This window comes from Embiotoca jacksoni, unplaced genomic scaffold (genome assembly GCF_022577435.1).
Source record: "Embiotoca jacksoni isolate LCO1_2020_lvr unplaced genomic scaffold, fEmbJac1.0.p SCAF_16, whole genome shotgun sequence".
In the NCBI taxonomy this organism is placed as follows: domain Eukaryota; kingdom Metazoa; phylum Chordata; class Actinopteri; family Embiotocidae; genus Embiotoca; species Embiotoca jacksoni.
Genome location: NW_027185296.1, coordinates 340,572 through 355,513, shown reverse-complemented (window position 1 = coordinate 355,513; position 14,942 = coordinate 340,572). Strand labels below are relative to the sequence as shown.

The 14,942-nt window shown below is 38.8% G+C and overlaps 1 protein-coding gene across 2 annotated transcripts in view; it reads right to left on the bottom strand.

Moving 5' to 3' along the window:
• Positions 1–14,942, bottom strand: part of pex5la (peroxisomal biogenesis factor 5-like a) — an 88,120-nt gene that overhangs the window by 36,078 nt on the left and 37,100 nt on the right. Inside the window, exons 2-3 of one of the 2 annotated variants that reach the window (XM_069150016.1) lie at positions 12,150–12,254; positions 2,703–2,814 (exon numbers count right to left, since the gene is read on the bottom strand). In XM_069150016.1, coding sequence (XP_069006117.1) covers positions 2,703–2,814; positions 12,150–12,254 — 217 coding nt within the window. The remainder of the gene's footprint in view (positions 1–2,702; positions 2,815–12,149; positions 12,255–14,942) is intronic. The other variant, XM_069150017.1, reaches the window with a different exon arrangement.

Genomic DNA, 14,942 nt, shown 5'->3' with positions numbered 1-14,942 from the left:
CCGTCAAGGGGATCAACTTTTTACAGCCACGCAGTGTTTATTGATTTTTAATTATTTTTAAAATTTTATGTTTATAGTTTGATTTGTGTTCGTTTGAGTCAAGTCAGCATTTTTGTCCTGCTGCTGGCTTTTCAGCCTGTTTTCTCAGCTATTGTCTTTCCATGCTGCATGAGGGCAGTGGTCATACACATTGCATGGGAATACTTGACTGAAATAATGCGGAATCAAACGGAATGAAAAGCACATAAAGGCTCCTGATTTAAAGTGAAGCGACACTTTAATGTCACTGTAATGGGAAATTTCCATGAAATGTATTTTTGCTAATGTCTTGCTCCAAGGGGAACATTATCATATCTCCCTAACATTATCAGTGTAATGCTCTTCTTGTACATGAAGCACTTCTGGCAATAATTTGGAATTTATCTGAACATGTCAGTGGAAAACACTGTGTTGTTGCCAAAATGTCAGGTTCAGGTCAAATAAAAAAATCCATCCCCCTCAGTAAAACATTGTCTCTACCAATTCTTTATTTGAGGAAACTACAAAGTAATCTTGCTCCTCTCCGAGGACCCCTGACTGTGTCTTATAGGCAGTGCGAGCTTCAAACTACAGGCACATGAGTGCGTAATTGGCACGCTGCTGTTTCATGACAATCAACCGAGAACGTTTGTTGACTGAAATCTCTGCATAATTAGAGAGTATGCTCGTCTTCCATGCCTCGCGCTCTTTAGATGACAGGTACAATTACAAATCAAGGCAGACACTCGCAAGGACAGTTGCCTGCAGAGTTTTTAGCATTAAAAAGAAACACAAGCTGTTCATGAAAAGTCACTGATGTCAACATTGTTTTGTGACTACGAGTATACTTGAAATGATGAGAGTGGGAAGAGAGATATTACACAAGCGAACAAGTTTTCCCTCATCAGGTAGGTATTTTAAAGCGAGGCTGGTATACCACTTGCTGGGTTGAGGCTAATGGATTGATATTGAGAAAATAAATTTTGCCATAGAGAATTTTAGTATCTATAATACACCAATGATAAAACCAAAACATTATGACCACTTATAGATGAAACTAATAACTTTGATCAGAACATCTCTGAAACAGCAAGGCTTATGGGGTGGTCACCATAAGTGTTTCCCTACCAACAATGACTTAATGAGGGACAAATCATGAACTATCACAGTGCCGGCAGGGTGTGTTAAAACAAGTCCAATCCTCTACAGCTCCGCCTTGCAACTTGCATGACTTAAAGCATCTGCTGTTGACATTTTGATGAAGACTGTCCTCCTCCAAAAAAATAACCTTATAGGTCTTTTGTGCAAGCAGAAGGCGAAGGACCACCAGCATATTAGACAGAGGTGGTCATATTGTTTTAGTACTTCAGCTGCACCAAACTCTTCCTTCTATGAGCTACAGTTTCTACATCTATGAATGTTCATAGATGTAGAAACCTTTCAATGAGTTTTAGCCTCCATCAGTAGATAACTAGTGATGGATATCCAAACCACAGAGAGAAGGACGCTGGTCTGTTGAGGACTGTTGTCACTGCAATAACTCCTCTGAACAGGGGCAACCAGCAAATTAAGTTACTTTATAATTTCAGACTTGTTAAGGCCCGAGCACCGAAGATGCAAAAGCCGTATCGTTCTTCAAGGAATTATTTTTCTCGTTTTAATTTTCTTACTGAAATTAAAAATTCAAATAGACATTTTATTGACGAGTGTGTTTCTAAACCCCACATCCCCATGGCACCAGTTTATAATCAGTGCTGGGGTTTTTAAAATTCCAATGAGCAAAAACAGTCATCAACCTTAAAATCTGATGAAAGTAAAACTGTGCAACAGGGGGCGCACAATGATGCAGGTCTCGTGTGGATTAGCATACTTGAGCTTGTAATTATCATTCATTATTGATTTTTTTCAGTGTTGTTCAGTTCTGGAAGCGTCTGTGTGGAGGAAAAACAGATAGACAGGCAATCAAAGGTAATACATACTTCACCTGCTTGTTTTTAACTGTGGGAGCACGTCAAAGCAGCAGGAGGGAACCAGAGTGAAACATGTGGAGAAGACTGTACACAGAGTGCACAAGAGCTTGAACACACTGCTTCTCACCCTTATCCACTTGCTGATAAGGATTTGATGGTTACAAAAGATAATCTAAAACTTCATGCTTATGAGTAGGACATAAGAAAATAAATTGCGTCTAATTTTATATATCCCGTACCTTTCTCCATATTTGCGCATAAACTGAATTTCACACAGAATTGATCAATTTGGACTTTTTATGAGATTCATGACCGATTCATTGAGGCAGATACCACTGACATCAGGAGCAGCAGGAGGCTTTTTTGGGGAGACAGAAGGTTGAGACTTTCCCACAAAACAGTCCTCCATATTTTTTCTCGGTTAAATCAACGCGGTCTGTGGCCAGTTTGGAGATGACACATGTCAGTTGTACCGTCTGGTTCTGCAAATGGTACAGCTCACTAACTGAATGTAGAAAACCAAGATCCCATTTAGCATCTTTTAAAGTTGGAGCATTCAATTTCAGTCCTTCGCAGAATTAAAAAGTTTAATGAATATGCACTTTACAATTATAATACAAACTTGTACCAAGAAACAAATAAAAAAAGATTTGAATGCTGAAGAGCCTGAAGAGTTATCAACAAATCTGCAGACTGGAAAAATATGGTCTGTACCGGCTGTGTTGGAAGTCACTGGGCGGGAAACCCCATCACACTTGGTCTCGCAGAGGAAATCATCGATAGAAGGGCTCAGAAGCGGGCGGCTCTCTTGTTGCTCGCTCACCAGCTGTAAGGACAAACAGATGTGACAGTTCAGGCTCTCACTCAGCATGTCTTTTTAAAATTCCCATCAAATCCCTGCTACAGTCCCCTGCTTTGCAAACATAAAGTGAAGTTCAGCCCTTTGGTCATGATTCTCATGACAGTAGTGATCCTGTGCTGATAAATCCCTGTGTCATGAAAGAGTGTGCCTTTTTCTGAAACTCAGTGTGTCTAAATGGAAAATGCACTGATGATCCTTTTTAGCAAATCATTTATTGGTATTTCTTGAGATGTTTAAAACAATTTTTAGATTTTTTTTTTTAGTTTATCGTACCTGATTTTAATTAAATATCTTAACATATATCAGAGAATTTACAGTCTCTTGACCACATACAGTCAAGTATGTACTGTATATTTTAAGTCGTGCTAACACCAAGCCGTTATTTGCAACCTGATACTTGTGTTAGTGATGTTAACAAATTGCATGTGGTTTTATTGCTGGATTAATATGGGATTAGCACTTGTGCGTGATATCTGATCTTGGCCAAACACAGCTGGCGTTTGGTGATTTGTTGATGGAGAATAATCTTCATCACATAATCACATCACTATATTTACATGCACACACAAAACACAGTTTTTGCATTGCACATGGAAAAAGAACAAATTTACATTATGTTTAAAAAGACCAGATTTCTACATAAAGAAAACCAGGTTACTGCAGTGCATGTAATATCTCTGAATGAGTGAAAATCACCATTGAGATCCAGATGAGCAGGACTGAGAGCTACTCAATGGATTTTCCCCAAACAATAATTGCTTAACCATTACTGCTTATCTCACCTTCTAAACCATGAAAATGCTAATCACTTTGCCTGTGTTGCACCAATTTGTAGTCCTGCCAGTGCAGCTGCAGAATAGGTCAAATCCCCTTCATTGTTGGCACTCTGAAGCCTCAATAAACTCTAGGTGCAGCTGGTCACAATTTGCTGGCCAATGCTTCATCATTTGGAGGTGAAAAGCAGTTTTATTCCATAAAATGAGTAAATCCTCAACCACTGTTGTTAGCCTATGTAGTGTGGATATAATACTGGCTGCGAGGAAACATGACATTTGCTGTTGTTGCTCTCCTGGCCCCGCTCGCAAGCAGAATTTTAATGAAGGTGCTAAAAATTTAATTACCAGGCATGAAATGGAATGAACACAACTTGCCATATGCTTGATGAAAAGTGCTGAATGGGGTTTTCATCGCATGTCTAAACTGCCCTCACAGTTACATATGCACCGTGTAGTGCATCTTTCCTGAGTAGCTGTGTCATTATACAGTTTGCCAAAAACTCATTCACAGACAAAGACGTGTGATGTGTTGTCCCACATGGTGACATTACTTCTAATTGGGGTCATCCGGACCCCAGGGAGGTCTGAAGTGCTGTTAGATTGCTTGGATTTGATTTGGAAGCTATGTGCTATGTGTAAAGTACTACCAATCAGTGATATGGAGCGTATGCAAATCTCCTGTATTAGCTGTGTTTTACAGCAGAAGATAATTTTTTTCTTATGGAGTTATGAAACATGCCATCAGTTCAAGTCTGGTTTTTATCAGGGGACCAAATGGCACATTACTGTGAGACCACAATTAAATAGAAAGGTCTAATTTGTGATGAGGTGGATATTATATGAATTTTGCTTTATGCTTCATGCATGGCTATTAAGTGGATTAAAAATATATTCTAGGGATGAGTGAAATGATGATATCTGCTGTAGTTCAGAAGGAAGTTAAGCCTTGCTGCACAATAGGAAGAAGCACAACTTTTTCAGCACACAGCGACCCTTTGAAAAAGTACATCAATAATATCCAGAGAAGGGTCATTACTTTGTTGAGTGAGTTTTTGTGCTGTACTGCAAGAACGCTGACCCAGCACAGGTAATTAGGGTGCATGAGGGTTTGTGCTGTCCTGGTGTCAGAATAAAGACTTGGTTCACGGGAAGCCTCCAGAAGTAACCTGGTTTCACCCTCTGCTGCTGCCAGCCCAGCTATTTCTGCCTGACTGTGGGCAACAGCGGCAATCCCAGAATGAGAATACATAAGGGTGGACTTGTTTTTAAAGATCTAATTTATTAAATGATTTACAGACTGTGCTTGTTCGGAAAAAGTGTAATTGAGTCTGAGTGAAGGCGAGGCCACTGCTGACTCGGTTACAGTTAGTGATGTGAAAGAACTGCATGCTTTGTTTCATCTGGGCTTCAGAACTTTGTGAAAACGGAATAATAGCCACTCAGGCGTTAGCTCTTAATGGAAGAAATGAGTCATCTCAAATTTTATCTATTTTAACCATCATGTTTCAAAATATAGTTCTGAAAAAATACTCAACAACTTTAATTATGTTAAAATAGTTCATAACCTACTTTAATTTGTTGATGGGCAGGTGTTGTGGGAGATCTGATATTTGTCCTTTTACACCAGGGTTTTCCAACCTTGGACTCTAACATATATTCATATAGCTGAGCTCTACCAAATCAGCTCAATAAGCTTATTTTTTTGTGAACAAAAACAAATTGATACTCAACACACACAAACTCAGCGAGCTACTGGTTGGAGGCCCCTGTTCTAGATGGAACTGAGAAGATGAGTTGATTTATGAGAACTGACCTGCAATGATATCAATTTTTAAAATCATTATCTGGTTTTCTTTTCTCCACTGTGACAATTTGATGTTTTTCTCTGCTATATATCATCATGTTATTCCATATGTTGGGTTTTAGATTGTTGAAAGGACAAATTTGAAGACCCCGCCATGGGCAAACCTCATCTTTTAGAGATCAAATAATTAACCGGTTTATTGAAAAAATATTTGCTAGATTAAAGAAAAAAACATTTGTTATTGTCATGGAATACTAATTAGTGCTTTTAGGATCTATCAAAATGTTTACTATAACCAATATTCTACCTCTGTGTACAAGTTTGTATTACTAATCAGTAATTTTTCAATACCGTTGTTCTTATAGTTCCTACAGATCTATATCGATTTTAATGTCAGTGTTGCTTTTTGAATGCACAGGGTGTTGAGTTTTGATTACATTAAACCACCTCTTTATAACGCTCGGGGCACTGCCTCAGGTGCTATGTAAAGTAAGCGCAGAGCTGTCAATGTATATTGCATTCATTTATCGTGAAATCAAAGGCAAGCTATGCTACATTACTGCATAGCGTGATGTTGATGATGATTGTTTTAATATGAAAATCTACAGTGTGATACATTATTAATATTGTACATTATAGATAATAAATCACACAATTTCCTTCTCTCTTGTTTTGCTTTGGGATTCTGTATCAGACATGTTTGTTTTTCTTGAATTTAAGGCTTCAAATGGATCCAAACTGCTTCTTCGCTGACTGATCCATTAAATTCCAGCTGTGCAGTGTAAATCTAGTGTACTCCTTAAAAACTCGGTGGAGACTTAAGGACTGGAGGCACAGAATCTCTTCACAATGTAAATGACATTCATAAATGCACAACGCTCGCAGAGGCTGAGCGGGTGATAACCAGAGAAACATCTGTCGGTGAATAACAATTTTTGTGATGCCTGCAAAGTGTCTATTGGACACAACTGTGAGTTACTGTCTACATTGAGGTTCACTATTAAATCCTCTGTGTATGATAGATGACCTTGAGTTTCTCTAGTCCTGTTATTTATTTTGTATTTTTTTTAATTTGTTTTTGTATTTACTAATTGACTAAACGGCAGTTCCGTCAAAGGTGCTGCATGCAGAACATTCAGAGAAAGCCAGAATCTTCAATATTTCATTAAATAGTCTTGAGGTTTTTACATTTTTAGAAAATAAGGAGAGATGCTGACAGTATCATGGGAGCCCTGCTGAGTCATATTCTGCGTTGGCATATCCTCAGAAAATAGGACATGGTGTTTGGAACATTATTGTGATAAACTGCAACCAACTTGGTGTTTAATTGACTCACTTTATAAAAACAGGTTCTCTGGGACAGCGAGCCTCTGCTTTACTATGTCTACGACAATGTCATACATTTCTTGGCTTATTTAATTTTAGCACATGTCGTACAGTCCCCCCCCCCCCCCCCAAGAAATGTTGTTAAAGCCTATTGACCTTGGTGATCCACCACTGTTTCTCTGGAGCCTGATATTTGTTACCTCCGCCTTTACATCATCCAATGCTACACATCTTTAGTTTTCATGTGTTTTAGAGGGGGGAGAGTGTAACCCATGTTGTTTTCTGTTGTACAATTAACAGATGTCTCTTAAACGTCTCCCATGGAAGTTATTGCTTGACGCCACGCCACTCCGCCAGATACGTGACCAAACATTTGTAGAGGAGAGGCTACGTATGTTAACTGCTGTGGGTCACTGAAATGATGTGTTTTAGCATCAAAACGTGTTGGTGTGGATGTAGCGTAGGTATTGAAATTTGTTGTTAAAAGATAAGACATCTTTTGATGCTAGTTACTACCAAACCAATTTGGTCGGTGCCATAAATTTATCCAAATTTGGTACCGAGCCCTACCTCCACTGAATTGTCTGTCAGCAAGATAAAAAAAAAAAAAAATACTAGCCTGATTTGAATTAAACTTGGTGAAAGGGTGTGACATGGGCCAGGTATACCCCATTAAAGCCGATACAAATTACAGGTCTGATCCACCAACTATTTTTCACTTTCAATAACATTGTGAGATAGGACCCTGCAAAATGCTACATATCTTAAAATCAAGTTGATGGCAGTAAAGTTCAGTAGAGACAAAACATAGGCCATTCTAGAAATACAATGACTCCATAACACAGTCCACATTCAAGAGGAACAGTAATCCTCTGGCATACACATGTACTTGCTCAAATTTAACACAGCAAGTCATAATGGAGCACTCAGGGACCACAGATTCATGGGGGAGAACCAGAACCACAGCTGAGATGTGAAGCTTCAGCGGGGCACAAGTGTAATTTGTCATTGTTCTAATAGTTTTGAAAACATATCCTGACATATCATGATTGCATTTTCAGATTTAGATATCATATAACGGTGAATAATTGGCTTTTATATGATATGATACTTAATGACATTAGGAATTAGTATTAATCACTACTGTTTCTAAGTGCAGCCTCACACAGCTGCTAGATTGGCTGAAGACTGTGACGGATTGCCGTGGGGGCCCTGTTATAAATCCTGGCTCGGAAATGATGAGACCTCTTCATTTTCCTCTTCTAATCATCCAGAAAATGGGGACAGAAGATCTACTGTTCATCTGGGGAGATGCGTCATACACGTAGCAGGTAGCATGCAAACACTAATTATAGGTTCACTCTTAACCCATGAGAGGAGCTTACTGAGCTGTTTGCCCATTACTCTCGGTACGAGGAGGTTACTGTTTTCCCTTGCTACCTTTTTTCCCCCCTTACTCCCCTCCCATTATATCTTTTTGCTCCTCTCCTGTGCAAAGCACTTTGGCATTTTGTTTACAAGCGCTTGAAGCAGTTATCTAGAAAATTATGTAATGGAAAACTTCAGCTAATTGTGCCGCTTGGGCTTGACTCCAACAGATCTCTCAGATGTTGCTGTCAAGGGAACTGTGTACCAGTAAAACTTGTCAGAGCCTTGAAGGGGAGGTTGAGGTAAGGATAGGAGGAGGTGGAGAGGATGGAAAACACTACATAAAGGGGAAGGTGTAAAAAAAAATAAATTATAATAATAAAAAAAAAAAAACCTCAAAGCAGTTGTCAGATAAAACCTGGAGGCTATATGAGGGGTGGTTGTCAGGTAACATAATTATAGCCAAGATCTTAAGGTTCACATGTAAAGCACATTGTGGTCAGGAATTATATCACATTTAACTCATCAGCATCTGGCTTTGAATGCAAAGTTGTGCTTTCTTGATTCTTATAAATGCGTATAAAGCTTCTCTGCAGTACATCAGGTTGTTTACTCATTACAGTTGTTTTGGAGCTGTTATTGTGGGTGGCAATAATCTGTTCAATGTACTCCCACATGCTTGCACACTGGAGTTTAGTTAGTTGGGTATTTTATGACTCATTATAGTGGGTTTATATGATTTGACCTAGGGCTGCAAAGTTGGAAATTAAATAGTGATAAGTGTGGCTCATACATGTGTCTGTTTCAGTGGTCTCTAACCTTTTTTTCTCTGAGAGCTCCTCAGAGCTCATAATATATCATGATCTACTGGTTGGAGACCATTGGTCTATCTCTTTTAAGTAGCTAATGAGTTGTACAAACAGTTGTAAAGTATGGTTTATTTTTGTACAGATGAAGAAATGTGTTTCACAATTAGCAGCCTATTCTCTCTTTTAAATTGAGGATATTTGAGGTTTAAATCAACAGTCATCGATCCATCATTCTTCCTCAGTAAGACCCATGAATGGGAAGAACTGTTGCTATATAGTAATTATAGGTTGTTGCTGTAGATTAACAGATGGATATGATGTCTGATTTCGTGTTGCTTTCATTTATAATGTGTTTGGTTGTGTCTTCTCGGAGAACCCGGGCTGAGACCTCTGACTGTGAAGTCTGTTGGGACATCATATGTGTTATTGGGCTTTATAAACAGACTTGACTTGACATGTGGTGTGAGGAGTCACAGCCTGTGACTTAGCCTCTGTCACTTGCTAAGTGACATCAAGCTGGGACACGATGCCTTTCGAACTGCGGCCTCAGCCACGGGAGAGCCCTTCAATCATGACTTGTGTCCGCCCACGTGGAAACCGCATACAGTGTTCAAATTCTCATTTCAATTTGATATTTATTCAAATTTACATTTACATCAAATTTGATGTTTATTTTAACAAAGTAACAATAAAAAAAAAAAAAAATCCAATGAGAGATGACTTCTGAACTTAACAGTCTCTGTATCAAAATAAATTTCTGCACATAAGAAAGAAAAACAAACAATCTTCCTTTACTCAGCAACCTCACTTTGCAAAACAATGCTGACTTGCAACAGCTGCTTTCTCCTGTACGTGAGCTTGCGTATGAGAGAGTTTGTGGCGAAGTACATACAAAAACAGGTGAACAGTGATCATTCTCAGGATTCTTTGCTTTCGGTGGCTTGCTCAGTTTATTGCTTTGTTCATTTGTTCTGCAGCTTTAAGCAGTCGCTGGCAGTTTTTAAACATTTTTAGCGAACTGACAGCAGCAGCTGTTTAATGTCATGTTTTCAGGTATATTGAAGGATTACTGTAATTCTCCAGTGTTTAAACTCATGAAAATATTTGAAGGCTTACTTGGAATGACAGAAATGTCATCGGACAAGGTGGCTTTCTTTAGAGTCTTTGAGAGAAAATGTTTTTAAATTGTCTGTTCTACTGTTCGAGTAAGGAACAATGAATAATCTGCAAGAAATAAACGTATAGATTATGCAATGTTCAAATGTCAAGGTTATCAGTGACACAAGTTTGTTCTGCTTCATTACAGAATTACTTGGCCATTGTTTGCTTCTGGTTATATTTTATTGGTTAATGTAACTAACTTTATAATCATGTAAGGAAAATCGCAAGATGAGTAACTGTTGGTAGAAATAAGATCCATAACGTTAAAAAACATAGTGCATTTGATTTATGACAGCTCCACTTATGGTAATAAAAATGTAAAATGTGCCTCATGAAACAATGTGTTATGTATGATGGCAAGTCATTAAGTCATTCAGAAAGTTTTTGTTGAGCCCTTCAACTCACTTGTGTTTGTCTTTCTTGCTTGACTTTTACAAATTAATTTCCTTTGGTCATCTTTTTTATGTTTTCATTGCTTATGTTATGTACCAGGGACATCATCTTTTTGCCTGTGTCTTCATGTAAACATGAAACACATTACAATAATTTCGGTGAGGTTTTTGGGTAAAAATCCTCAGATTGACATGGTTTTCAAATATTAATGAAAAACCTGGATCTCATGTTCAATTATTATTATGCTGTAAGAATCAGACATTGAAGCAAACTGAACAGGTTTACTATGTCTGTGCTCCTGTTTTCTCTCTCACTGCTGTGTCTGTGTTCACGTAAGGATGAAAAGTATTGATATTTTCAGGTGGTAAAATGTTATTAAGAGGTAACTATTGACCTATCATTTCCAAAATATTGATTTCTGTGACACTGCAGCGTCTTAAATAAATTTTGAATTCACAAGAAAAGGTTGAAGTGCCTTGAACGGTTGTCCTGACAGAAAACATAAAGGTTTCTTCTTCGCTGACTCAGTCTTGCTCTTCTACACTTAACTAATGACACATAATGATTTAGACATTAAAATGAGCTGAAATACAAATGTTTTAAAATATAAAAGTCACATCTTGTTTGTGTGAACTCAGCAGATTCTGTCTGTTGGGGAAACTGCTGAGCTATTATTACATCCCTTCCACTTGAGTGGGAGCATTATCTTGGTGGTATGACAACTTATCAAACCAGACATTGTTTTAGAAAATAAAACAGGTATGAATCATGCCACAGGTTATTAAAACACAGACAAATATACAAGAATACACACACACACACACACACACACACACACACACACACACACACACACACACACACACACACACACACACACACACACACACACACACACACACACACACACACAGCAGTAGCACGCACACATACTGTACAGAAGCAATCAAGCACAGAGCAAGAAAACTCATATTGGCATCTGGAGCACCGATGCCATCCAGCTATAACACTTAAAAAACAAAAAATAAGTGAAAAGCTCAGCAGTGGCTTTAGTAATTTGCTGCAGTATTTAGTACACAGAGAACTCAATCAATAGCTCAATGCCATGCTGTGTGGCATAGCATTTTGGAAATGCATTCACACGCTGCTTGTGCTGAGGATTAGCTGCTTATGAGGTGTAAAAAGTTCATGAGGAAGTTTTACTGACCTGATTAGGGATGGGACAGGCCATTTCTGGTGACCCTCTTGTTAATCCTCCCATACAGTTTGAAATATGCAATACATTTTAAATAGAGGAGCACTATGAGTTTTGTAGAGGCTAATTGGATAAGATAAAAAAGTCCCATGGATAATTGCAGCAATTTGAGCCTGGTTCTGCAGATCACAAGATCATTATTCACTGTTTGTGTAAATGAAGTGATGTAGTAAGAGGGTTTTATACCTCATAGAGCAGCTGGAAATGAAATAATTGTTGCCTCTTTGTTAGGTACAACAGTCATAAGGCTTAAGTAATGAGTTAATAGACAGTGGAGGTCACTTGTAGGAAACTCAAAGCTTTGCTTGTGGTTCAGTATGACCAACACAGGAGGACGTTCCACTTAAAGGCAGGGGGTGAGGGCAGGGGGGAGGGGGAGGAGGTGTTTCTGAAATGGATCTGCCCACCTTGGTAGTCACTGTGAGGAGGGGCTTCCCTTCTGGTGACGCCTTACTTGGTATCTCCTTCAGGACCATGGCAACAGTCTTATCTGCAGCCCTAGAGTCTTTCCCCTACAACAGTGAGATCAACAACGACTTGTGTCAGGACAGTTGGACAACTCAGAGCTTTTTGCCCCCGTCCAGGGCATCTTACAGAACAGACTTTATTTTATGATGATGGAAATACTAACATGTGTGGGGCTATCTAACAACAAAAACATCAACTCAAGACATTTCCACAAGACTATGGCGATGAAGAGAGGGTCACTGCACGATGTAGAGGGTTGACTGTTGACGGAGATGAGCATGGCTGTCCATAGCAGTACTGTTCCACACTATGATGACACAATATTATGCAGAGCTCATTATACAGATTGTAATGCTTTGATTGTAATATGGATGTTTGCGAACCTCAAGAGGTTTTTGAAAAGTAAAAGACTTTAGTTCTAACAAATCATACAGTGTGATATCTGGTGATCAGGAAAAAAGGACAAATAATCTCAAATTCCAGCTTCTCAAATGTGAATATTATCTGGTCCTCTATGATGGTACTGTATGGTTTGCTAACTGGTGACAGACATCACACTTTTTTGACATGTATTCACCAAACAATCAGTCAATCAAGAAAATAATCAATGGATTAATAGATTAAGAGAATAATTGTCAGTACTTATGTAAGGATTCATTTGACAATTTGCTTGTCTTTTCAAAACAGGCAGATTTTTATGGTTTATTACCAATTCGACAAAAACTATGAGAGAATAAAAGAGAAACACAATCTAGTTTGGAGGATTGATTCAGATTTCCCTCATCTGTAAGTATTTTGGAGAAAATATGTTGTTTGTTTTCTACTTATCTTCACAGAACAATAACATTCTACCAGTTAACTTACATGATAAATGATAATGAAATTTATTTTCTGATTGGGTGCCTGGTGGCCTAATGGTTGAGGTGCATACCATATAATGCGAGCTGTGATCAAAGGGTTCGGAGACTGTTACTATTATGCATGAATAGTACAGCACAATGATGCACATGGAGCAGTTGGAAGCAATAACTTTCAACAAAGTTACTTTGGCATATTTGTGACCAGCGGTATGTGTATATTTGCGATTTCATCATGGACCTAATCGCCACAGTTTCGCCAAGTTGTTTGTGCCAAATCTTTTCCCTCGGACGCCTCAGGATGTCGCATTGGAACTTGGTGTTGACAGTGTGACCCTGGGGGACGAATTCACCATGCACGACCCACCAATAAAAAAAAACCCCACTAAGCACTATTAGTCTTTGAACTTTTTTTTTATTGCACCTCATATGATCACAAGGTTTGATTCTGAAAGGGACCTTTGCATGTTATAACTGGGGCTTGAATCAGTCAAACTCATACTCGGTAGGAAGGACACAGAAGTTTGCTTCTCAACTTCCGAAACAGTTGATTGTTTGGTAGGTTTCACTCTGCAGTGATAAGATCACAGGGCAAGCTTATAGCCAGGCTGCAACATTCCCTTCGCTACACTAAAACTTACCCTTTGAGCATAAACTGTCCTACCCTCCATATACCACCCACAGACACTCGCAGGAAGACAACAGTGTAGAGTTTTGTCTGATAATTGCTAAGGCTACATTACATAACAGTAAAAATGTATCATGTAAGAGGTCAAATCGATTTTGCTATGCTGTTGTCATCTTTTCACCTCGACTTTATGGCAGAGTGCAGGAACCATCGACTCTCTCTCAGACACTCATTCACTTCACATTTCTGCCAGAAGACAGATTATAACGTATGGCATTAATCATTTTAAGATTCACGGATATTGCAGAATCACCACTTCACAAAGGCTACACATTTCATCCGAGAATACAGCTCATCCTCCTGGAATTAAATTTGCTGACCAAAGAGAGACAAAATGCTGTTCATCACTCAGTCTCTACATAGTGTAGACTTGTTGAAGCTGCCTGTTCCGACAGAGCATGAATCACACCAGAAGCCTTTTAGCTGGATCTTATTAGGTTTTTCACATTTCCACTTGCCAGAAAAATGAATTAGGCTTTTTTTTCCCGCTGATTTCCACAACTGATCGTGTCACAAATTGCATGTGTTTAGCTAGGAGGGAGACTTCTTTTGAAAGCCTAATGCTCTTAATAAAGTCACAAAAGCCATCTGCTCCCACTCTCTAGCTTAGACTTACTCGGCATAAATGAACAACATCCCTCGCTAGCATGCTGCGAAGAGCCAAGCAGCAATCACATGACCAGAAATGATTAAGAAAAGCTCTGAACAAGCCGAAACATTTGTTTTGGTTGTTTTGTCTGAATGGCAGATGATGCACTTTAAGAAGAGCTGAATCAACCTTCTGTGCCGTATGTGCATGTTTTACATGAGCCAACAGTTTTTCACGATCTTCCACCAGGAACTTAGTATGTACTGGTTTATAGTCTTGGCTATAGTCCTGCGGTATTGTTTGGTGCAAACTTTGGCTCGATGGGAACTACTCTTTTCAAGGAATTGTTACATGTGCAGTACTGTGCAAATGTTTTTAGCATTTAAGCGGTGTTTAGATTTAAGGGAAGTATCTGATCTGTCACAAATTCATCCTGCATCCTAACCAGAGCTGTAAAAAACCCGCAAACAACTGTAAAAATCTTCAGTTATAAGGAGGACAGAGTCCTTCAACAGATAGGATGGCCCCCACAAAGCCCGCATCTCCACATCACGGAGTTGGTCTGGGGTTACATGCAGAAACACTGAGACAGCCTAAA